This window comes from Egretta garzetta, unplaced genomic scaffold (genome assembly GCF_000687185.1).
Source record: "Egretta garzetta isolate BGI_Z169 unplaced genomic scaffold, ASM68718v1 scaffold718, whole genome shotgun sequence".
NCBI classification, from domain to species: domain Eukaryota; kingdom Metazoa; phylum Chordata; class Aves; order Pelecaniformes; family Ardeidae; genus Egretta; species Egretta garzetta.
This window is the reverse complement of record NW_009260538.1, coordinates 296,778-320,212: the sequence shown is the minus strand read 5'-3', so window position 1 is coordinate 320,212 and position 23,435 is coordinate 296,778. Positions and strand designations below refer to the sequence as shown.

The following is a 23,435-nucleotide window of genomic DNA, read 5'->3' as shown; positions in this document are numbered from 1 at the left end:
GCCGTTCCCGCCCGAAGAGCCCCCGGCCAGAGCGACCGGTGGGCGACAAACGGCCCCTTGGTTGTCAGGTCCCTCGGAAAGCGAAAGAAAAGGCGGTTACGCTTGGAGGGGCTGAGGAGGTTTTGAGAAAACGCTGTTGTTCTGCCCCGAGTTCTTTGGACAGTGTCTGAGACTCGGTGACCGGGCAAGCTGTCACTGTCTGGTGAGACTCAAGGATGTGGCGGGGGGGTCAGGCCTTGGCCTTCAGAAGTTTCAAACCTTTCGAGTTTGTTTGCGATGTCTCTGTGTGAACCACCCGCTCCCAGCTTTAGGGAGTCTTCTGGTACAAAAAAACCCCAAACCCTGGAAAAATTGGTTTTAAACCTATCAAAAAGAAGTGTTACTTGTTTTTTTTCTGCAAAGGACCCTTCTAAAATGATGCTTTGTTCAAGAGTAGTTCTCATATTAATAAACTAGTGCACTTATGTGTATGTTTGTTATGTGTTCTTCAAAGTAAAATGCTTTCCAGCGTTTATCCTAAGTGACTCTTAGAGCTGCTGCTTCGGACTAGAATAGAAAGGTCTAAATGTGTTTTGGTAATTAAAAAAATAGGAAAAAATGTCCAGATCCATTTTTGGACTAGCAGTGTGACTATACCGAGTACTAGAATAGCAACAGAATTCAGGTTTTTAGGAAAATAGGGAGACAGGGATGGTAGTCGGCGTAGAAGCTGTTTCAGACTTGGATATCAGGAGTGGTATTGTGTGTCCCTGATTGGCTTTTGTGCCCTAGGGTTACTTGTGTTATTTGTCATTGCTTGGAAGAGCACGCAGAAATAGTTGCCTTCCTAAATTTAGTATGTTTTCCTCTGACGAACTGTAAGAGGAAAGATTATGGAGGGGTTTGTTTTTTTTCATTTGCATGTTGGTTTTGAAATTTTAAAGGAGTTTGTTAATTGTGATTAACTCTGGCTCTAGAGGACCTGGAAGAGCGACTGATCTTGCTTGCTGCTTTGCAGTATCCATCTAAAATTACCCAAACTATTTTCCGTTCAGCATCTCTTTGTTATTAATGCTTTTGTGGGGTTTGGGGTTGTTGGCTTCGTGCTGATTGTTCTCATTTGTTGCTCTCTTTCAGATGGGACACCCAGGCATGCCACATTATCCTCCCATGGGAATGCACCCCATGGGTCAGAGACCACCAAACATGCCGCCAGTTCCACACGGTATGATGCCTCAGATGATGCCCCCCATGGGAGGACCGCCAATGGGGCAGGTAAGGCAGTCTCACAAGATTTATTTATTTTTTTCTTTCTTCCCATAATGATGTCGGGTAATCCCTGAGGTAGGTAAGTCTCATACAGAAGCTTGCTCATGGTGAGGTGAATAACTCGGGCTATTTTATGCCACGTTCCTACCTGTACAGAAATTCTTCTCATTTGTAACAGGTAATTGATGCATCTCATGTGTGGCTTTAATTGTAAATAGCCGTATGTATTAATCTGTAATTTTGTTTTTAATTAAAGCATTTTGGTAGTTTTCTTTAGACTTTGAAGAAGTGAGGTTGTCATACTAATACATACTGGAGACATGAAGTAGTGGCTCTTTTCAGAGGTAGCAGTGTTAGAGAACTTCCCTTTTCTTTAATTCTTGGCTAGCTCATACGTCTACACAGATGAAAATTAAAGGGAGGTGCAAGGAAAGAAATAATTACGTTCTGAATTTTTGCAGAACTCCTTCTTGAATTCTAGGGAGTGATTTATAATTCTGTGTATATACAGTTGTTGCTAGTCCCATGTGATTGAAAAATAAACTTGGCCATTCGCATTGCTAGGCCTGAACCTGGGTTGACAGGTAGAGTAGCCAGAATCGCATCTGTGCTTTTTGCATATTTAAAGCTTTTCAATAATCAAAGATCCTTTCCTTTGTGGTTTCTCATTAAATTCTGAACTTCTAAAAGAAGCAATTTTCTTTCTGGTTGTAATAAATGTTGTAGTGATACTGCTTGTGATGGTGGTTTGCGGAAGTAGAAACTGAGTGTCATCAACTGGACCAGAGCAGACAGAGGATGGCAAGAAAGATGAAAGCCCTTTGAGAAGAGCCCACAAAGTCATGCTGGCAACTCAGCATGTTCGTTCACAGTACCTTAGATAGGGCATGTGTGGGGTTTGGTTGGTTGGGTTTTTAGCCTGTGTAATACTGCAGTTTTAAAAGATGGGGAGGATTTGACCATTAGCATGATGGCCAATAGCGTGAGGTTTTGTGTGTGTTCATTAGAAACTTAAATAGTTCTGTTTTATTCCTCTACTCAACAGCTCTTTCACAGCTTCTGTTCCACTATTCTCACTCTCATGTATTGAATATTTCAGTCTTTAATATTTTAGTGAGCAATATAGAGAACTCGGGACTTTTTGGTAGATGTGGAGTAAAAAGCTAAGTATAACTGACATGGCAGAGAGGAGATTAGAGGCTCGGTTACCCTACACCTTAAGGATGGGACATGACGGTGATATTCTCACACCAGAACTATTGTGCTGGAAGTGTCAGCTCACATTGGCTTGTTTCCTTGAAGGATAAGCTTTTTCTTCCAGCAGATATCAGAGGTTTACTTGTGAGGCTTTGCAGGATGGGATAGCTTGTTTTCTCCTTTCAGAGGTGAACCCCTGTAGGACAGATACTTTGCAGAGGGAATAGCAACGGCCTCCTGTCAGCATCATTCAGAGAAGGGTCTTTTGGAAAATAATTCACTCTCCTTCCCAATTTTTTTTCCTTTGCTGACTTTGGGTTATTGTTACGCAGAAACCAAGCAGTGCGCAGGGATTCTTCAGGACCTGAGCCAGGGCTTTTAAGAAGTTTCACATCCTCAGAGCCCGCTTAGTCACAAGTAGTGGTGGGACAAGAGTGCTTTCTTCTCCTGCTTCTACAGGATGGCGAGGAATAGGAGGGGGCCGCCTTCCAGTCTTTCCTTCCTCCCTCACCCTCCCAAGAAAACCTTGTGGATTGAGGGTGGAGCAGTAGCCCTACCATATATCTCTCTCTCTGCACAAGATGAGGAGAGTGGTAACCTGATGCTCCCTGAAGATACAGGGGGATGGGGTCACTTGGCCAACCTGCCAAGGACAAGAAAGGTAAAAGGGGCCGAACTGAGAGGTTGAAAGGGGTTGACTTCTCAAGACCTGTTTGGGATGAGTGGCCAAAAGTTCACGTTCGTAATGACCTAAATTATATATTTTGCCACTCTTTTATGGCTTGTTAGTTCTTAAAAGCCAGGATCAGCAAAAATAATGGGAAACATGCAAGGTATTAAAACACTTTTTCAGTAGCATTTTTGATGTCTTTTCAGTGCATCACATCAATGGTGCATAACTTCTGCCTAGCCATCCCTTTGAGACTGTAAGCATAAATATTTGAGCAAAAGCTAGGTTATCTGAATAGTAGTTCTGTGGGTTTTTTTGGTCTTATCGGACCACCCAACATACTCAGATACAAGTCTAGACTCAGACTTTTCATTTTTGTGGTGTGGTGTTGTTCCCATTACCAAGTTCACGCTGTTACATGGCTTAATATTGCATGTTTATATTAAGGTTTTTTTTTTCCAGACCTTTAAAAAGAAGAGTTCAGAATTGTTTTAGAGCTTTGATGTTTAAATTTAATAGCTGTCTTCATCTTGGAAGTTGTTTGCAGAAATGCATTCTTCTAGTCTCCCTGTAACGCGTTTCTTCCTATTTGTGAGGTAAGAGGAAAGGGAGACAGGTTGAAAGTTGTCAAAAAATGTGAGCAGAACTAACCTGAGGCTCTGAGTTTACCTTTCCTTTGTTTAGTTTGTTCCGTGTGGCCTTGGAATTTTGCAGAAATCTTTCCCAGCCTTTATTTCTCCTGCTTTAACTTGGGATTTCAGTAATAACTTGTTAACAGAAAACACATCTTATCATTTGTGGTTGTTCTTTCATAGTTTAAATGGTTGTCTTATTAATATTTCATACTGGACTTTAGAATACTGTAGACACATTATTCCTAATGTCAATTTTGTAGAAGTGTAAAATGAAAGGAATCAGAATTCTACAAACCTATCTTACTTTTTGTTGCCAAGTGCTTAAAAGGGGCTTTTTTTTTTTTTAATTAAAAACTAGTACCAGATCATTGTTTTTAAATAAAAATAAAAGAATCCTCATATTTTATATTTAAAACATCATCAAATGTATCTGAAATACTGTTTAATTGTAGATGCCTGGAATGATGCAGTCAGTAATGCCTGGAATGATGATGTCTCACATGTCTCAAGCTGCTATGCAGCCTACAGTTCCGGTGAGTTTAACTTAACTTTTCTGGGTTTTAAAACTGGATGGGTATGCCTTTGTTTTCTTGAATTGCATTATGAAGAAGGTATTGCTAATTGCTAAGCTTTATCTCACTCTTGAATTATTATAAAAAATAAGATTTCAGTGAGAAGCAGACCTAGCGATACTTGGTGTCCTGTGGATTTTCATTAGTCTTTAAACTCTTTTCTGTGTCTGCTTTTCCCTTTTTTTCTTTTTCTGTCTGGATTCTGGTTCCCATAGTGCTTTCTGCACCACTGGCCACCTCCCTTGTCCCTCACCTGCGTGTAGCTTGGCAGATCATTTGGTTTTCTAATACAGGGTTAGGAATAAATTTTGATTGAATTAAGTCGTGCAAATGCGGTATTTAGGAGGCAAAGTAGCATGGCAGAGGGCTCCAGCTTTTCATTTTGCCCTTAACCTTGGCAGCGATAGCAGGAGCTCCTGCCTTTGTGCATATGTATGAGAAGGCATTTGTCTGCCGTGGCAGCGTTCATGGACCTCTCTGCTATCGCACGTGCACCACAGCCTGGAAAGTGTTTCAGAAATAAAAGAACGATTTTACGATTTCCCAATTCAAAATAATTTCTAGATGCGTAAAAAAAAAATTGTGACTTCCTTTGCAGCCCTGATGATTTGCTTGGTAAACTTTGTGAGATTATTGGCTTGTTACAATTCTGGCTGTCTGATAGGAAATACCTTCTCCAAGTGTAAAATGTAATCCAAAGCTCATTGAGGCCAACTGGGTGGTTTATACTGATGACAGGGCTCTTTGGTCTTGGCTGTTTTATCCAAGCATGGTGATCTTTCTAAACTGCTCCTCTGCAGGTTCACTATTCTGTGATCTACAGAAGTGTTTACTTCCAGAAAGTTGGTTAGGACCAGTGTAATTCCTAGAAATTATTATTTTGGTTAGGTTAGTGCTCTTACAATACACAGCAAGTTAGACTGGAATTTGGAAAAGAAAACAGGCACAAGAAAAGAAACGCGTCAGAAGCGGTCACTACTGGAGGCACAAATTTAACTATGGCCTTGCTTAACTGACAGTACTTAGCTCATAGACGTGCATGCGCACAGAGTAGCTGAGATTTTTTTAATATACAGAATGCACTTTATAGGCCTACATTTCATTGATGATTCACTTGGTTTAGTCCTGTCGGATAATATCAAACATAATTGATCAAATATCTCTTTTTAACAAATGTTACTTTTTTTACTTGAGGAGTTTTTTGTTAATAAGGTTTGTAGAAGAGAGCTGAAAGATAAACCCTAGCAAAAGATAAACCTGCAAGCTATAATTTTTCTTACAGAATAAGAAATAAATTGGGAAAACTGTTTTAATTCTCTTGATCTTTTTCCTTGGTTTGAAAGAATTTCAAAAAGGGTATCTGTAAGAGCTCTGGTTATTTGCAAGCAGTTTTACGAATGCAACAAATTCAACACTTAATATGTTCAAAGGCCTATGCCACATAATTATAACAGAAGCCTACTAAGCTACTCCAGCAGAAACTCAGAATCTCTTGGGTTTTTTTTTCCTCCCAACCTACTCATTTGGGAGATGAAGATGTGCGTTGGAAGGATGGCAAGGGACCCCCGGTGTAGTTTATTGTATATATCGCCTTTCTGACAAGTAGCTTGATGTTCCTACTTGCTTATTTAAGGAGCAGGAGTAATTAAGTGGGCGATGGGAAGCTAGGAATCCATATTTAAGGTAGTATTTAAGCACTTGCTTGGTTATGTACTGTATTTATTGATGATTTAATTACAGTTGCACTCAATACTTAAATGTCTGTTGATTGTTTCTACAGCCAGGGGTGAACAGTATGGATGCACAAGTAGGTAAGTAAACAATTTATTACCATTTCAAAATATATCACCAAAATTAGGTGAAGTATTAAAAAAAAAATTACACTTCCTGTAAAGTGTGATTTATCATTTCAGTAACTGACATCCTCATTGATTCCGAGAAAACCCTTTTTTCTTTCAAACACTGATTAGTTAGAGCCTTTATAGAAAAATAAAGTGTCCAGACCCTTTTTAAATTTTTTTTTAAATTTTATTTTTTTAGGTGTAACACCTCCTGGAACTCAGGTAAGTGAAAACCAAAATTCTGGAAGTTTGTAATAGCGGTGTGGTGGTGTGCATACATGGCTTTGCAGCTTTAAAAGAAAACCTTGTATCTTACTTTTCTTATATGGAGCTTCTTTGCTTACTTAACTGTCAGTCTGTAACTAATGTTGAAACTAATAGCTCCAAATGTATTTCTTATTTGTCAGTTACACAAGGTTTTCATGATCTTTTTGTGTGAATGTAGTATTTTGTTATTTAAAGACATTTCAGCTTGAACTAAAGCAGGTGTGCGTTTCTGCTGTATTTCTACTTCTTCTAGTATGTAGAAGACTAGACAGCAATATGAGGTGTTTCTTGTGGTGGTTTTAGGTCTTTTTGCCCTACTTGAGCAGCAAGTGACTTGTAGCCCAGGTACCTATGTTACTTTAAAGCCGACTGTTTTCAGATTTAAATCTTTGCAAGCGTCAGGCTAGATAGTTACTCAGGGTAAAGCTGGGATTTTATTTGCCCTGAAGAAGATAGAAGGTTGTTCTTTCTTTATTTTTCCTCTTTTTTTTTTTTTTCTTTTGTCCTGCCATGTCAGTGACCAGTTTATAAAGAGATTTTTTTATTTTACTTCTGCTTGGGTAACTTTTTGCCTGTAATGTATTAATGAATATTTTGCTTTGGCAGTTCTAATGTGTATAGCAGAATTAGTAGGCAATGATTAAGTCTGCCTTGCTGGTGCTTCACACAGCTGGGCTTAGCAGGAAAAGCCAGGTCAAGGTTCTGGTATCGTTCAGTCCCGTGTGATTTATTGGAACCCTTATTAGCATTGTCAGCTGACTGAGAGTTTTTTTGTTACTAAACACTTGAACAATAAAAACAGAATCGCCTCTACAGTTACCTAGAATAATTTTTAAAACATTGCTATGGGTTTTGAAGAGTATAAAGCACTAACGTCAAAAGAATATCACCACAGTTTTGCTGCTTCTTGGTAAATTAGCTTAACTTCTCCCCTGCTGAAGTCTTGACATTAATTGAAATTTGCTTTTGTTAGTGTCTCCTTCCATGTTTGTGGGAACATAGCATAATTCAGTAACATAAATAGGAATAAATATTGGGTAGGTTGCATGGAAGGTGATTTAACATAGGTTGAACTTGTAAACAGGAAGGTGGCTTGCAGGCCAAATTTACTACATTAGGTAATTTTTCAGTACTCTTCCACCTTTCTGTCAGCTGGGAAATCGCTGATGGAACAGAACTGGTGCTGTATATCTCAACATTGAAACTTTTGAATCATGAATTCATGTAACTTTGTATTGAGGTAGGCAGGTCATCTGGAAGTAAGCTCAAATTTTAAATTTGTCTTTCATGGCACCTTGAGTGACCATGAATAACTTTCAGTCACTATCAGATTTCTACTTAAAATTTTGTACGTATTAAATTACTTCTGTAGAAGATATCCCAGACATGTACCTTTAGTTTTTAAGATGATGAAGAAAATAGTTTGGCTAGAGAACCAAGAGGTGGAATCAGTAAAAATAGTCATTTGGCCTCAAAGATACCCCATTGTAAGGTTTTTTTGGGTTTTTTTGTTCTTGCTTCAAAATTTGGGGACCTTGTACCTAGCTTAATTATTAAATATCGGGGAATATCAGTTGCCCTTTTATTTCTATGAGATCTGCATTCTGTGTAATTGAACAAGGTAGTTGGACCTATAAGGGAAGTTTTTTCTCCTCAGCCACATTCAGTAATTGAAACAGAGTAGATGGCTAAAGCTGTATTCTGCCAGTCCTGATTTCAGGGAGTTTCTGTAAGCTGTCGATGAAAAGCAGTAGGAAGGTACTCCAGAGTTCACTCTAAACTCTTGAAGTCAGAATGCCCTTGAAGCAGATTTTTCTTAGTTTTGGAATCACGGTGTGCTTCTGGGACTTTCACTTGAAGGTGTTAGGGTCTGATCACGTTCACTTTCTTCTTTTCTGATGGTAATTGCGCTGCCTTGGACTGCTGAATGGGAAGGGGGTGTGAGAGACTCTTAATAGCTCTTGTCACAAAGAAGGAGTTTCTTGAAAACAATACTGACTTAAATGTGCTTAGATTTTGGCTTGCTGTCTTTGCTGCTGAATTACTTAGTATATTTAATATACACACTCAAATGAAAAACAAATATTAACCAGAATGTCTTTTCAGAGCTCTGTTTTGTTTCGCCCTCAGACAACGCATCCCGTAGTTTGTGCAGCCCAGCAAACTGCCACAACCAACAGTTCTGTTAACGAAGAGCACTCTAAACAGGTTTATCTGCTTTCCACTTGTATTTAACTTTTTAGTGGCTCTTGATGGCATCTCAGTCAGCAGTTATTGTTCATCGTTAATGGTAATCTTTTATTTTTCCTAGAAATCCACGTGGACTGAACACAAATCACCTGATGGAAGAACATATTACTACAATACTGAAACAAAGCAGTCCACGTGGGAGAAGCCAGATGATCTCAAAACACCTGCTGAGGTAAATTAAGTTCAGGTGAAGATTACTGTGCTGTGTGAGTTTGTGTGAACGCAGGAATTGACTAGTTAACTATTGTGCCGGAGGATAGCTGTGCCGATAGATTGTTTTCCAATATGAGCAAACTCTTCAAATAAGAAATGTTGCAAAAGTGCTTCAATCGCACTCCTTATGTTGGTAGAACTTGAGGCTGCAAAATGGACAAAACTCTCAACAGTTTTCCTCAATTTTTAGATAAATTTTCCTTATTAATAAGATGGCAGTCTTCAATATTTAGGTAAGTAATGTGTTTATCGCTAGGGAGGATATTCCTTGGAAAGTATACGCTTTGTATTCATTGATCCTTCAGTTATTTCTTGGTGTAGTGTTTGTAGCTCACTTCTAGCTATTCTTTTAGTTTTAAAACACTGCTGTAAGTTTGATATTATGTTTCTGTTTTCTGTCCATTAGCAATTGTTGTCTAAGTGTCCCTGGAAAGAGTATAAATCTGATTCTGGAAAGCCCTACTATTACAATTCCCAAACAAAGGAATCACGCTGGGCAAAACCTAAAGAGCTTGAGGATCTTGAAGGTAATGTTAACAAAATTGAATACGGAGGGTGGTAGTGACTTGCAGGCTGTGTACATGCGTGACTTCTGGCCAAAATTTGGTATCAAAGCATAGCCATCAGACTTCTGGTAGAAAGGAATTCTACTGAAAGAAGCTGTACGTAGTAGAGTTAACGCAGTCTGAGATTTCTGTGGAGCGCTCTTGTCCCCTGTGTCCTCACCACCATCCCTTTTGCCAGTACACCCTTATTCTTCCCTATTTATGTGGCAGCAGCTTCAGCTCCCCCTCGTGTCCCTGAACGGGAACTGAATGGGGAGGTAACAGTCTGTGCCTTGTGCAGGGCTGTGTGTGCACTCTGCGTTAGCACTAGCTAATGCTTCAAGCCTTTCTTCATCTTAGGGCTAGTGTTGGATTTGACTCTTGCTTAGCCACCAATCCTTTGGAAACCTGTAGGAACTTAGTAGGATTTGTGAAGGGGTTTAGACTGATGGCGGAAGACGAGAGGCAGAGGGGTGACTGTACTAATCCTCGCTTAGGAAACGAGGGTAAAAGGGTGCTGGACTTCTGTAATACAGTATAGCTTATAATTGAGTCAGAATTGCACTTCGTTTCGGTGTCTGGGAAGAATTTTGAAAACAGTAATGTATTTTATACTCAAAACCATAGTGCTGGCTGTCTGCTGAAAGCCAAAATTGTGTAAGGATTTGCTTCAGTATTGATTTGCTTTTAATTTTTTACAAAAATTATTCTGATAAACTATGATGTGGCAAAAATACTAGCATTTTTTTTAATGCCCTTCTGTACTATAGGGGCAGTGTCCCCTTTTGTACAAACATCGTGTGATGCTGTGCTCCTGTTTTTCACTTTTAGCACGGTTTTGTTTGGTATTGTAAGGGAAATAAGATCTTGATGAAAGATCTACAAAATCAACTGGGGTAAGAAATGAGCATTTTAAAAAGTGCTAGGAAGAATAAGCATCAGTGACTTAAAATAGAAGGAGAGATCTGTTTCAGTAAACCTGACTTTATCTGTTCTTTAGTTTTATAAAAAAGATGAAATAATTACTTTAAACCAAGAAGTTGCTTTTTATATATACTGTAATCTTTATTTAATGGAATTTCTAAATTCTATTTTAGTCTGAATTGATGTCAGTCTTTAAAGGGCACAGATATTAACATTATTGATGGTAACATAAGTATTTAAAGCTGTGCTTTTATTAAATCATGTTAACCGTAACTTTTTACCATGCATGTAGAAAGTATTTTTGAAGCTATATTTTGATTGTTTTTTCCCCTTTTTCCTCTAGCAATGATTAAAGCTGAAGAAAACAGGTATGTTTTTAATGGTATGCTAGTGTTTTTTACATTAGGCTGCCTATTATTTCTTAAAAATGGAGTCTAGTCCTTGAATCTTAAAAGATTCTTCTTGCAGCTTTTCATTCCAAATAGTGGCTTACTGTATAAAACCTCAAATAATATATTCTAGATTTCTTTTTAATGGAAATGATTGATCTACACAGATGCACAGTTTCAGTAAAGCATTTCCTTTCTCTGAGCTAAGATTGTTCTGTGTTCTTCTGAGATACAATCTTTGTAACTGGACCTAAACCTCTCTTTTCATACTTTATTGACTTACTTAAACTACAAGTTTCCCTAAACCATTAAGTTGTCCCATGCTTGTATGTGACTGTTCCTGGTTTTTGATACCTACAGCACAAAGCTTGAAGAATCAACTCCAACAACATCTGCCCCAGCTGCTGCAGCAGAAGCGACAAACACAACCACCACAGCCACAACTGCTGCTGACACAGCTGCAGCTGTTACAACCACCACTGCTACTTCTGCAGCAACAGCAGCCTCTGAAGCAGAATCTGCCACAGCTGCTTCTGCGGCAGAAAATGAGAGCAGTGGCACAGCCACAGCTGAGGAACAGGGACAAGCAACTTCTGCAGCTGCTGCGCAGGAACAGAGCGGAGAAACTGCAGCTAATGCAGCAGACGACTCTTCCAAGCAGGAGGCTTCTGCAGAGTAAGTGAAATTACGAAGCATGTGGCTTTGCAGCTCTGTATTTCTTCTAGGATCTGGTTTATCTTCAATTGTAGGTGGCCAGGCTCCTTTGACAGTTAGTTAGCTGTTTCTTCAGTGAAACTGAGCATGACTCAATGGCAGCAGAGAAGAATAATGAGTAAGAAAGCTAGGAAGAAGTATTAAATCTATTTTCAGAAAAATTAATGCCTTCCTCTTGCCAGCCCTCTCCCAAAGCTCTTAAACCCTACAGAGAACATTAGTGGCTTGAAGATTTCATTAATTTTTCGATAGCTGTAAGTTTCCCAGGGCAACATTATATACTCACCCTGTATGTTTCCTCTTCCATAGAAGTGTGCAATTGGCTATCATTAGAAGAAAATGCAATACTAAATAGATCTTTATCTGTTCCACCGGAAAGGAGATCCTTTGTTTTCTAATAATGGAGAATTGATTATGCGGAGAATTACAGTTTATGATTTTTATCATTCAAGCAAAAAAGAAACACTCTATGGGGGATTACGGGCATCAGGAGATAATTACGGGCATCAGGAGTTAATTATGGGCAAGAGGCATGGCTTTTAGGCACTCCCCTTTATATTTTTATATGTGTATATATATATAAATACTCCTGCTAAATTTCAGCATTACGTTTTTATGAATCATTTATAGATAACTTGAGCAGGTAGCCAGTTGCATCAGTGATAATACTTTTAGTTTGCTTTTTTTGATCAGTTGTGTATGGTGTCTGTAAGGAAAAGTCTTGTACAAATCGTGGTGTTTATCAAGTGCAGTGTTACTATTTTGCTTTGAGTTACTATTTGAAAAAAGCTCATTCTATCTGATTATGGTGGTTTATGAGTGTTCGGTGGCTCTAACTTGGAAAAAAAAATGCTTAAGTAATAAAATTATTGATTTTCATATATAGTGCTGCTTCAAAGAAAGAGGACGACGATGCCCAACCAGTTAAAAAAACCTATACGTGGAACACAAAGGAAGAAGCAAAGCAAGCATTTAAAGAACTGTTAAAAGAAAAGGTATTTCAGTCAACTCTTCTTCATGCTTCATTGACCTGCAAAACCAGCATTTGCCAGAAATTGCTAGACTTTTTTTTTTTTTTTTTGTGAAGAATTTCTCACTGCGGTGGAAGAGGACTTTTGTACTAGAAAAGAAATGAGGGAAAAGAACGCTACAGTGAAAACAATACACAGTTTAAACTTTTTTTCAGCTCTTTGGGTGAATGGGGAGGTGTTGAGTTTTCATCAGGGTTCTCAGTTCTTTTTTTTTTCTTTTTTTTTATTTTCATCCTTTTACATGATCCCCACGCTGTAATGCAAACTGGTCTTTGTTCAAAATTCAAACTGGAACAGTGAGTGATTTGACAGACAGCTTCATTAGGTGCTTCAGAGAGAGGCAGTGTAGAGGTCCATACAGAAAAAGGAGGAACTGATAGATTTAGTTTGCTGCGTTTCCATAAGCCAGTATGATTTAAAGACACTTTTTTTTTTTTCCCCCTATGAACTAGTAATTCTAAAACTGTATTTAAGTGTTGTGGAAATTATCATTGCCAATATTTTTGTCTGATGGTGAAGTACATTTCTAATAAAAATGTTGCCTCGTAGTCTGAGCCCTCCATTTTTTATCTTTGTTTTAAAGATGGAGATGAAATGGGAGTAAAATGAGACTGGCTTTGGTTTTCTTTCAGAGTATACAGGCATCTGTTTGTGTTTTGTCTAGTGAGGCAACATAGTTGCATAGTAGACAAACTTCCAGAAGAATTTATTGTAGAAATAGCAATAATCCCCAAAGTACATTGGTTTTTTCCATGTTAACTGTTAATAAAGTTAAAAAAAAAAATTGTGACAAAGAATGGTGTCTTAACCTTGAAAGTGGAGTGCTTTTTTTTTTTTTTTTTTTTTAGGGCTATTTTTTAAGGAATCTGTCATTGTTGGGTGGTTCCATATCTAATTAATGATTTTAATGTCTTCACAGCGAGTACCATCCAATGCTTCTTGGGAGCAAGCTATGAAAATGATCATTAATGATCCCAGATACAGGTACTGCTTGACTCTTTCCTCATTCCATTTCAACACAAATACTATTTTAGGTAGTTTGACTTTGCTGGGGTAACTTTTGATTGTTTTAATAGATGCTTGTGCATTTGTGAACGTGTACCATTGTCAGGGAACTTTTTTCCTTTACTACATAAAGAAATGCAAGTCCTAGGCTTAATTCTTCATTTGGAAAAGATGTGGCAGTTACTGTATTTTATGCTCTTTGAATGATTTTCTTGGGAATAAAAACATGCATTTACAATGACAGAGATGAAGACTTTGTAGGGTGGCATTTTTAAATGGGTGGCTGCTATAAACATTGGCAGAAAAGTGGTTGATATCCATGATAAAAATAGTATTGTAACGTGAAATGTGTAAACACAACCTGAAATCATGATAGCAGCTTGTGTTTTATTAGTAACTGCTGTTATTAGTAAGTCCTTGTTTTTATTGCTTTTCTGAAATTATCTTTGATAATCCTGGGGGGAGAGACAGTGTGTGATGACTGGCCATTTAGATTATATTTCATTTTGTCTCAAAAATCTGGATTATTCAAATCTGTTACCTTTTGGCTGTTTGGTTTTGTTTTTCTAATTTAATTCCCTTTTATATAATTGATGTTGTTTTCTTTTTCTTTGATATGAAGTGCTTTGGCAAAATTAAGTGAAAAAAAGCAAGCCTTCAATGCTTACAAAGTTCAGACAGAAAAAGAAGAGAAAGAAGAAGCAAGATCAAAGTACAAAGAAGCTAAAGAATCCTTCCAGCGTTTTCTTGAGAACCATGAGAAGATGACATCCACAACAAGATACAAGTAAGACTGATCTTGAATGAAGTTCCAGCCTTCGCTAGCTTGCCACGTTAATGATCAAATCTTGCTGGCTTGCTCTTGGTGAATGCTAACCTTTGTATGCGCTCAGCCTGGAAAATTCTCTAACTAAAATTTTATTGGAACACAAATATTTTCAGAGATCCAGGCAAAAAAACCCAACTTAAATGAGTGGTGTGCTGCTGATAATGATTTTAGCTTCTAATAAGTAGAAATATAAGATAACACTGAGAGGAGTTTTGTATTAGTTCTGCCATTAAGAACAAAGTAGTTCTGATAGCTTGTTCATGGAGGTTCATGCCCAAAGGGAGGTATAGCTAATAGGACTGTCACTGAAAATTTCACGTCTGTTTTCCTACAATGTTTGCTAGAACAGTGGGCTGAACGTGTGCTAGCCCTTGGATAAAAATACTGATGTAATGCACTGCAGGTGAACTTGCACTTATATGGAGAGGAGCGTATAGTGGCATCAGCTTTAGCTTTAGTTTTTAACTGTTTCCTTTGTAAGAGATATAAAGCTGTCACAGAAAAAGTTGCCCAAGGCAGAAAACTGGGGAGATTCATACAAAAGCATTACTACTTCCAACAGAGTTCATTTAATGCTACTGTAAGCCAGTGGTTCAATTCAAGTCAGTGTTGACCAAGAAATGATTGTATGCTTGTTCTTTGTTTTGTACAGAAAAGCTGAACAAATGTTTGGGGAGATGGAAGTCTGGAATGCAATATCGGAGCGTGATCGCCTTGAAATTTATGAAGATGTTTTGTTTTTTCTGTCTAAGAAAGAGAAGGTAACTATATTTCAAACCTCTTTTTTTTTCCCTTGTTATCTGTAACTCGGGGACAGTCAAAACGCAAACACAAGGGGAGGAATCTGTAGGGAAGGCATGGAGAACCACATGAGAATGTTGCTGCATTACTGCAAACCATATACTGCTTACAGGTCAGGTTACAGCCTCCCCAAAGGAGAGGGAGAAGACTGGAAGGGCAACAAGGTTTATCAGCTGTGAGACACTGCCGAGAGGGGACTCTTCAGTTTAGAAAGATGTGATGGGGGAAAGGGACAAAGAAAAAAAGCATTGGCGGAACTCTTCAAAACTATGACTGGTTTTGTAGATGTGAATTTGGAGATGGTTGTTCCTTATATTTCTCATTATACAGTACCTAAGGGGTATAATAACCTTAGCAGGCAGAATGTGATGAATCTTTACCTAAACAAGCTAGTGGAAGCTCTGTTCCTGCACAGTACACAACTGACGTTGTGGAACTAACTGCTCCAGGGTAACATTTTGGACATCAAAATTTCCTGAAAAGCTACCTGTGTGAAACTGGGGAAGCACGATCACTCGTTATCTTCCCCTAGTTCATTGCAGCCTGCTGGTGGGCAAGATGGAACCCCTGATTTGACCCTGTATGGCAGATACAATAGCAGTTTCTTTGAAAGGTCTTTGTTCTTATTGAAATACGTTGCTGGTGATTTTGCAATGTGTTTAATTTTTAGTATGATTTTAATAAATTATATGATGGCTTTTATTCTGAACTGCTCTGAAAAACTATCATGGGCTTGTTAGAGAAAGCTGTGTTTCCTTTAACTCAGTGGTACCATAGCAACTGTGAGGATCTGGCCCTAAATGTACCTGGTCAGTTCATCTTCACTGTGGTTTGGTAGTGATGCTAGCACTCACCAACATCCTTGGGTAAAGGGAAAACAGGCAGGGCTATTTCTGAAATTGATTTGAGCAAGACTCAAGACTTAAGGTCCATGTGTGCTAGAAAAGCAAAGCAAACAGAAAGAGGCGGGCCATCCAAACAGCTCTGCTGAAGGAATTGCCTGTGATGAGCACAGCTGGTTTAGGGCTGCTCTTCAGCAGCATGGTGGGCCACGGTACCTTGTTGCAGCACTGTTTACTGAATGTACTGGTGGTTTCCTAGCAGTATCTCTAAAAGATGAGCACCTTTTCATGAGCTTTTCCCATCTATTTGGAACAGTCAGAGGTAATCATACTGAAATGTTTTATCTGGATGCAAGCAATAATAGTATGTCAAAACTGTATGTAGGTCCAAACTGCATTATGTTGCTTTACGTGAGAATGAAAGCTTAATTTTGTGTTTTCTTAGAGAACAAGCTTGAGGCATCATATATTTTTGTCTGTACAACAAAACAAAAAAAAAAATGCATTTTCTCCTCAGGAACAAGCCAAGCAGTTACGGAAGAGGAATTGGGAAGCTCTGAAGAACATACTAGATAACATGGCTAATGTCACTTACTGTACTACTTGGTCGGAGGCTCAGCAGTATCTGATGGACAATCCTACATTTGCAGAAGATGAAGAACTTCAGAGTATGTAGAAAGTCTGTGTGCTTCTTTTGGAAGAGGGAACGGATTTGTCTTTAGCAGGAAGGACTCCTGAGTGGGTATGGCTTGCTCTTGCCCGCTCCAGAGCTGCTGTGACAGCTGCTTTGCAGCCTGTATAAAGGACCCTGTCATGTTTGGTTCCTAGAAAACAGATGTCAGCTTCAAAAATCATTACTGGTTAATCTTAATGATAAAGCAAAGGATACCTTTTTCGTGGGGATTAAATTGCCTTAGTAGTTGTTAGCCTTTGAAATTTGAAGTATTATTTGACAACACGATCTGTGTTGCAAGTACTTGCACTGCCTTCTGCTAGCCTGAGTGAGGTCCTGCTGTGTTTGCTGTCCTAGAAAAGCAGTTGTAAAGTCAGGTGGCAGTTTTTTCCTTTATGAGCATGTTTTTCTTATAAATGAGTTAATCCTGTATTTTAAGAGCAGCATACTCATTTACACAGCTGCAAAAGCGTTTGACAAAGATGCTCTGTGTTCTTACCTCTGCCCTGGGTTTTTAAGGTATTTGTGGTAATGTGGGGAGATGCATAAGTGCTCATCCACAATACTTTTCCCATAAAGGCTTCTGTGCCTATTTGCAACAATAATTTATCCAGGTTGGGGTGGTTGGTTTTTGCTGCTGCACAAATCTTCGTGTATTTCAGTGCTCAGTGAAGCTTCCACTCACAGTAACGATTGGCATCGTGAGGAACGTTCTACAGTCAGTGGAAAGAAATACCAAGGTTTACTCTTACCGCTCTGTTGTTATCTGTTGCTAGACATGGATAAGGAGGATGCACTGATCTGTTTTGAGGAGCATATCAGGGCATTGGAAAAAGAGGAGGAAGAAGAAAAACAGAAAAGTTTGCTTAGAGAAAGAAGGCGACAGCGTAAAAATAGAGAATCTTTTCAGGTTGGTGGACTTTCTTTTTCTGTCCTAGAATATCTAATCACACAACAGAGTTATGTGGGTTTTTTTATTTCTTGGGGTAGGCTGACGGGTGCATATAAGGTGTCAGTTATCAGCATTGTCGCATTTTGTTTGCTGTAGAATACATCCGTTTGCCAGAAAGCCGCAGAAGTTGGGGAAAGTGAGAGGAAATAATTTGAGTGGAAAGGAAATGTGATTGGAACATTGTAAGCAGTGGAGGAAGGCAGGAAGAAATGATGATGTAAAAAATGATATTTTTTTTTTCAATTGCATTTTAGCAAAAATGGAATTCCAGTTATCAAGAGTATCCATTCCAGTTGTTAGGCAAGTAAAAGTATCATGAATGACAGCAAATTTCCATTTTGCTTGTATTTTTTTATAGCTGTTTTTAGACGAACTGCACGAGCATGGGCAATTACATTCAATGTCCTCCTGGATGGAGTTGTACCCAACCATAAGCTCTGACATCAGATTCACTAATATGCTCGGTCAGCCTGGTAAGAATACTGTCTCTTCCAACCCTGTAGAAAGTGAGGTAAAGGTCTTGGGTTTGGGGCAGAATAGAGCAGGGTTATTTGTATATTTTCTAAATGTTTAAAAAAAATGCAGCTCTTTTATTAGAGCTAGCTTTTGACTTATCTAGTTTTTTCGTCAGGATCAACAGCACTTGATCTTTTCAAGTTCTATGTTGAAGACTTGAAAGCACGTTACCATGATGAAAAGAAGATAATAAAAGATATCTTAAAGGTGAGAGGGGAAAATGCTCCGTTATGTGGTTTCTTCTTTTAATGCCAAATATATCATTCGGGTGAACTCCTTGCTACTGGGAGATGGGATTTCACATTGCGTTAATGTCATGTGCATTAGCAATGATGTGAGAGTTCCTGACTTACCTGATGCCAAAGAAAGCAATTTTCTTACAGGATAAAGGATTTGTGGTTGAAGTGAATACTTCTTTTGAAGATTTTGTTACGGTCATCAGTTCAACTAAAAGAGCTACTACTTTAGATGCAGGAAATATCAAGCTGGCTTTCAACAGTGTAAGTATTGATGCATAGGAATGTTCAAAAAATTATAATATGAAATCTCTTGTAAAAACAAGACTTGGCATTTATTTTCACTGCATTGATGTGACTCCTCCCATAATATTTGAGAGATGCTGTGCTTTAGAGTTGCTTATCATGATACCGGTTCCCCAAGTAAAGACTGCAGAGGTATATCTTCATTCAAAACATAAACGTTTCAACCTGAGAAATTCTGTGGTAGGAATGAAGTAATGTTCTCTCATTGATATGTAACTTTTCTCACAAGAGATTTGTGTGTGTGCTTGTGTTATTCTGGTTTGCGTTATGTGTTAATTCCATTTTATATTCTGAGAAACAGCAGTTGCATGCTTTAAGGATAAGTAATTGGTTAATTTTCCTGTACGCCCAAGTGACCAGTAGAAAGCTCGAGAAAGGTGAACTGTCTTTGGGCTTTCCAAAAATCGCTTTGAACTAAATTATTAGTCTTCCATTTTGATATCTTTCAAACGATCTTGCAAATTCTGTTTGATAAAGCTGCTAGAAAAGGCAGAAGCCCGGGAAAGAGAGAGGGAAAAAGAAGAAGCTCGCAAGATGAAGCGGAAAGAGTCGGCCTTCAAGAGTATGTTGAAGCAAGCTACTCCTCCGATTGAGTTGGACGCCGTCTGGGAAGATGTACGTATCGTCACTTAATTATGAAATGTATTTAACAGGCTGCTGCATGCTAATGCTTCTATAAGTAAACCTGGATTCTCTAAGCTCTTAGCGTTTCTGTTTATATAACTTAGAGCCATAACAATTGTCCTGTCGCTTCTTTAGTACAATTTTAAATTGGAAGTGAATAACTTTCATTCTATTGATACTTTTGTTTGAATGCAGTTTAAAACAAACCAAACCAAACCCTAAACACAAACAAGCAAACCCCACTCCCACTGCCCAAAAAACTAACCACGCAAAGGCCCCTGGCTTAATTTAAATGGAGATAAAGCACTCTGCTTAGTGTTACGTCTTTAACTTTGCTCTCGTAAGGTAACCTTTAAAGACCTTTCCTCTCAAAGTGTATTTTGTATGAAAATGCCTGCTTTAACAACCTTGCGTGGCTTAAGTGGCGTATGCAGGGAACGCCAGTCTGAGTCTGCGTGCCTCCACGTGTTACAGTTTTACTGAAGACCCTTCTGTTTGTGAAGCTGGCATAAAACCCGTTTAGCCGTGTGGCAGTACAGTGGCTTTTTCAACTGCTGAAATAATGTCTTATTATTTTTATTTCTGAATGGCTGTATTTCATATTGGTATTTCATTGCCATCTCTCTTACAGATCAGAGATAGATTTGTGAAGGAACCAGCATTTGAAGACATCACTCTGGAGTCTGAAAGAAAAAGAATATTTAAAGATTTCATGCACGTACTAGAGGTAATTATTACTTTTCTTTTTTCCTGATTAGAGAATATACACAGAAGATTCTTAGTTGATAAGCTCTTAAATTGTGAGGGAAGGGAGAGGGATTTAACAGGATTCTTCTGATCTCTGTTACAGTGGGCATTGTGCATTACGTAAAAGTAATGGATATTAAAACCTCGTCTTGAAAGTAAGGAACTCGAGCACATTACAGTTATTTGATATTATTTGGTACAGAGTTGTTCTTTCAATCTGCTTCCCACAAGAATTTTCAAAATGTAATTTAGCATCAAAATTTCCTGGTTTATTTTAGAAAAACTGATTCTTGCTGTGATTTCATACAAAACCTGATGGAACTTCTGCAGTGTTTTGCTCACTACAAATCTGAAACTTCAAGAACATGCCAAGCTTTTCTTTTTCCCCCACTGTAGCCAATTTCTTGCTGATGTGCAAAAGGGATGATGTGGTTTAGTTTCGCTCGTAACTTTTGGAGGGGCCGCAGTAAGAGTTAAGCTGCAGAAGTTTCGACAAGTTGTTCTCGCTGAGTAAGGTGCTGTTTTTTCCTGGATAATGAGAGATCCAATTTTTCAGCACCTGCTCTTTGGGATTTTTGTGTCATTTTCTAGAGTTTGTAAGAGACTCTAAATGGCTTAATTTCAGAATTTGACATTTGGCAAAGCAAGGTACGCGGTGTGTTCTAGGCCGTCTTGAGCAGGGGCTGTAATGGGAAGCATTGAAAGAGGGATCCAGGTAATAGAAGCTGTGTGCATCCACGCCTAAAGTTGTATGCTTCCTTGCTTCTAAATGCTTCTGATTACAACTTTAACATGGCAATACCGGTAGCTGTTTATGGGTTTTGACACAATAAATGCTTGATTTTATTTTATTTCATTTTTTAACCACTGCAAGCGGTAGATGCCTTGTGGATGATAAGAAACATCATTACAGTTCCTCGCTGTGTCCCAGAGACCGATTATAACACTTGCCTTCTCTTGTTCTCTAGCACGAGTGTCAGCACCATCATTCAAAGAACAAGAAACATTCTAAAAAGTCTAAAAAACATCACAGGAAGCGGTCACGTTCTCGTTCGGTAAGCTGTTCCACGAGGTCTGAAAATCTGCTTCTGTGTTTGTAATGCTGTCGTCTTGCTAACCACGTTGTTCTGTATCTCAAGGGCTCAGAGTCTGAGGATGACGACAGCCACTCAAAGAAGAAAAGGCAGCGTTCAGAATCTAGATCAGTTTCTGAGCGTTCTTCCAGTGCAGAATCTGGTAGGAGATCGCTTGGTTTTAAATTGATGTTGCTGTTTTATTGCTGGGTCTTTGTAATGTTATTGATGTATTTTTGTTTCTCCGTATCTTTGCAGAGAGAAGTTACAAGAAGTCAAAAAAACACAAGAAAAAGAGCAAGAAGAGAAGACATAAGTCTGTAAGTGCAGTTTACCTTCGTGGGTTGGCTAATGGGCAGCCTGACGCCTTATGGCTTCAGCAGTCCTCTTTGGGTATCTGTAATTGTCCAGCTGCCTCTGTAATTGGGGCTGCGTGAGATCAGCCTGGAGGGGGTGTTGGCAGCATAATCACTTTGTTATATACACCTTAATATTAAACCACTTAAGACTGCTAGATCTGGGGGGGTTAACTGCAGTCATGCCAGCAGATGTAAAGGACTGTACCAGTACCCTGGTATTTGCTGGTTTTCACAGCAAATCTTGGTGTTCACTTCTACCACGGAGTGCTGGGAAGAATCCCAGCCATCTTTGCCTTCTGCTGAGCATCATTCCTTTTGTCTGCTTGGGTATCAGGGTTGCCTTAGAAGCCCTGATACCGAATCTACTGGAGCATCAAAAGGACCTAAAGAGCAGAAAGAGGGGAGTTTTCACTCTGTGTTGGCTGGGGCCAAAGAATATTTTTGGTGTTTTCCCCTGGGTACAGAAGGAAGCTGAGTCTCTGAACTCATCTTGGCTGCAAAACTCTTCGAAACTGATGTATTCTTCTGCTTCTGTGATTTTTTTTTTTATTTTTTTTTTTTAGCGGTTCGCTGTGCCCTTCAGCGGACAGTTCACAAGGAGGGGGGATATTAACTGTTAGCCGTTGAGTAAGATGCTAGGGCTGAGGGCTTGCAGCACCCACAGGGTCACAGCAGCTTAGCAACACTGAGATGAAACGTGGGGTAAAAGCACGGTGGTGACACCTAACCCCTCTCAGTGTGGCTAACGGGCCAGGGGAAGCCCAGCAGCGTGGATGCAGTCGGGTACGGCCAAGCAGCTGTGTTACAGAAACGCGTTTCCCAGCTTTGGCCCTTGCCAGAGATCTTGCGGAACGACGGAGGCATGTGTACAGAAGAGACGTATCGTGTGGCAGCCAGCACGCCCCGACTCCGCGGGCACCGAGAATGGCGGAAGCTCTTCTGTGTCGAGCAACCCTCTCCCCTTTTCTTTTCAAATAGCTTCAGGAATGTTGTTGCATTACTTACGTCTGCCGTGGTTGATGGGATGTGCTTAATTAGTAACAGCTTTAAGTGGCTGTTGGGTATGTTCTGTGCTGAAATGAAGTCAGACTTCTCTGAGGTGTGGTTATTCTATAAATTAGTATTTAATATATTTAATATAGATACTTAATATTTCCCCCTTTATTTACACAGGATTCACCAGAATCGGATCTTGAACGAGAAAAAGACAAGAAAGAAAGAGAGAGAGAGAGCGAGAAGGACAGAGCTAGGCAAAGATCTGAATCAAAACATAAATCTCCTACTAAAAAACGACCTGGAAAAGATTCTGTAAGCTTCCTTGTTTCCTTTTTATCTGATGCTTCGGGCTTCCTGTGTCAGTGGGATGCTGTAGTGCAGTATGTGAGCTTTACCTCTCGTAAGGTGCTGAAGCTTTATTTGTGTGCCATACGTAGATAAAAGCCACCAAATGTTCAAGCAGGACTTAATCGTACAGATCCTATTCCCTCATTGAGTGGCTTTTTTTAATTGATGTGTGAAATTACTTTGATTAAGTGCTGTTTATTGTTGCTCGTTGACTTCTGGTGCGAATGAGGTGCATGATTTTACAGAGGGTACTGAAGTTTGGTCCCTGCTGTGGCAAAGCAGTATGTACGACTGAACTGCTGTTCCTTGTTCGTCCGATCGGCCAGGCTGATCTCAAAGGAGAGGAGCTGTGCGGCTCCTTAAATGTCCGAGTGCCCGGGTGGCACCTGCACTCCAAAATACTGGGGTGTATTAAGAGGAGTGTGGCCAGCAGGTCGAGGGAGGTTCTTCTCCCCCTCTACTCTGCCCTGGTGAGACCCCACCTGGAGCACTGGGTCCAGTTCTGGGCTCCCCAGTTCAAGAAAGATGAGGAACTCCTAGAAAGAGTCCAGAGGAGAGCTACTAGGATGATAAAGGGACTGGAGCATCTCCCCTACGAGGAAAGGCTGAGAGAGCTGGGCTTGTTCAGCCTG

At 39.3% G+C, this 23,435-nt stretch overlaps 1 protein-coding gene across 5 annotated transcripts in view; it reads left to right on the top strand.

Annotated features, from left to right (window-relative positions):
• The first annotated feature begins 1,087 nt into the window (after positions 1-1,087).
• The window catches only part of PRPF40A (pre-mRNA processing factor 40 homolog A), a 23,694-nt gene continuing 1,346 nt past the window's right edge, over positions 1,088-23,435 (top strand). Inside the window, exons 1-24 of one of the 5 annotated variants that reach the window (XM_009644607.2) lie at positions 1,088-1,254; positions 4,203-4,283; positions 6,103-6,133; positions 6,363-6,385; positions 8,561-8,638; positions 8,742-8,852; positions 9,300-9,420; positions 10,706-10,730; positions 11,112-11,426; positions 12,352-12,460; positions 13,416-13,480; positions 14,124-14,288; positions 14,983-15,091; positions 16,491-16,641; positions 17,423-17,556; positions 17,957-18,071; positions 18,230-18,321; positions 18,498-18,614; positions 19,134-19,271; positions 19,912-20,007; positions 20,996-21,082; positions 21,167-21,263; positions 21,359-21,420; positions 22,633-22,767. In XM_009644607.2, coding sequence (XP_009642902.1) covers positions 1,117-1,254; positions 4,203-4,283; positions 6,103-6,133; positions 6,363-6,385; positions 8,561-8,638; positions 8,742-8,852; positions 9,300-9,420; positions 10,706-10,730; positions 11,112-11,426; positions 12,352-12,460; positions 13,416-13,480; positions 14,124-14,288; positions 14,983-15,091; positions 16,491-16,641; positions 17,423-17,556; positions 17,957-18,071; positions 18,230-18,321; positions 18,498-18,614; positions 19,134-19,271; positions 19,912-20,007; positions 20,996-21,082; positions 21,167-21,263; positions 21,359-21,420; positions 22,633-22,767 — 2,595 coding nt within the window. In that variant the 5' untranslated portion in view covers positions 1,088-1,116. Of the gene's footprint in view, positions 1,255-4,202; positions 4,284-6,102; positions 6,134-6,362; positions 6,386-8,536; positions 8,639-8,741; positions 8,853-9,299; positions 9,421-10,705; positions 10,731-11,111; positions 11,427-12,351; positions 12,461-13,415; positions 13,481-14,123; positions 14,289-14,982; positions 15,092-16,490; positions 16,642-17,422; positions 17,557-17,956; positions 18,072-18,217; positions 18,322-18,497; positions 18,615-19,133; positions 19,272-19,911; positions 20,008-20,995; positions 21,083-21,166; positions 21,264-21,358; positions 21,421-22,632; positions 22,768-23,435 lie in introns of all 5 variants that reach the window. The other 4 variants (XM_035900153.1, XM_035900151.1, XM_035900152.1 and 1 more) reach the window with 4 other exon arrangements.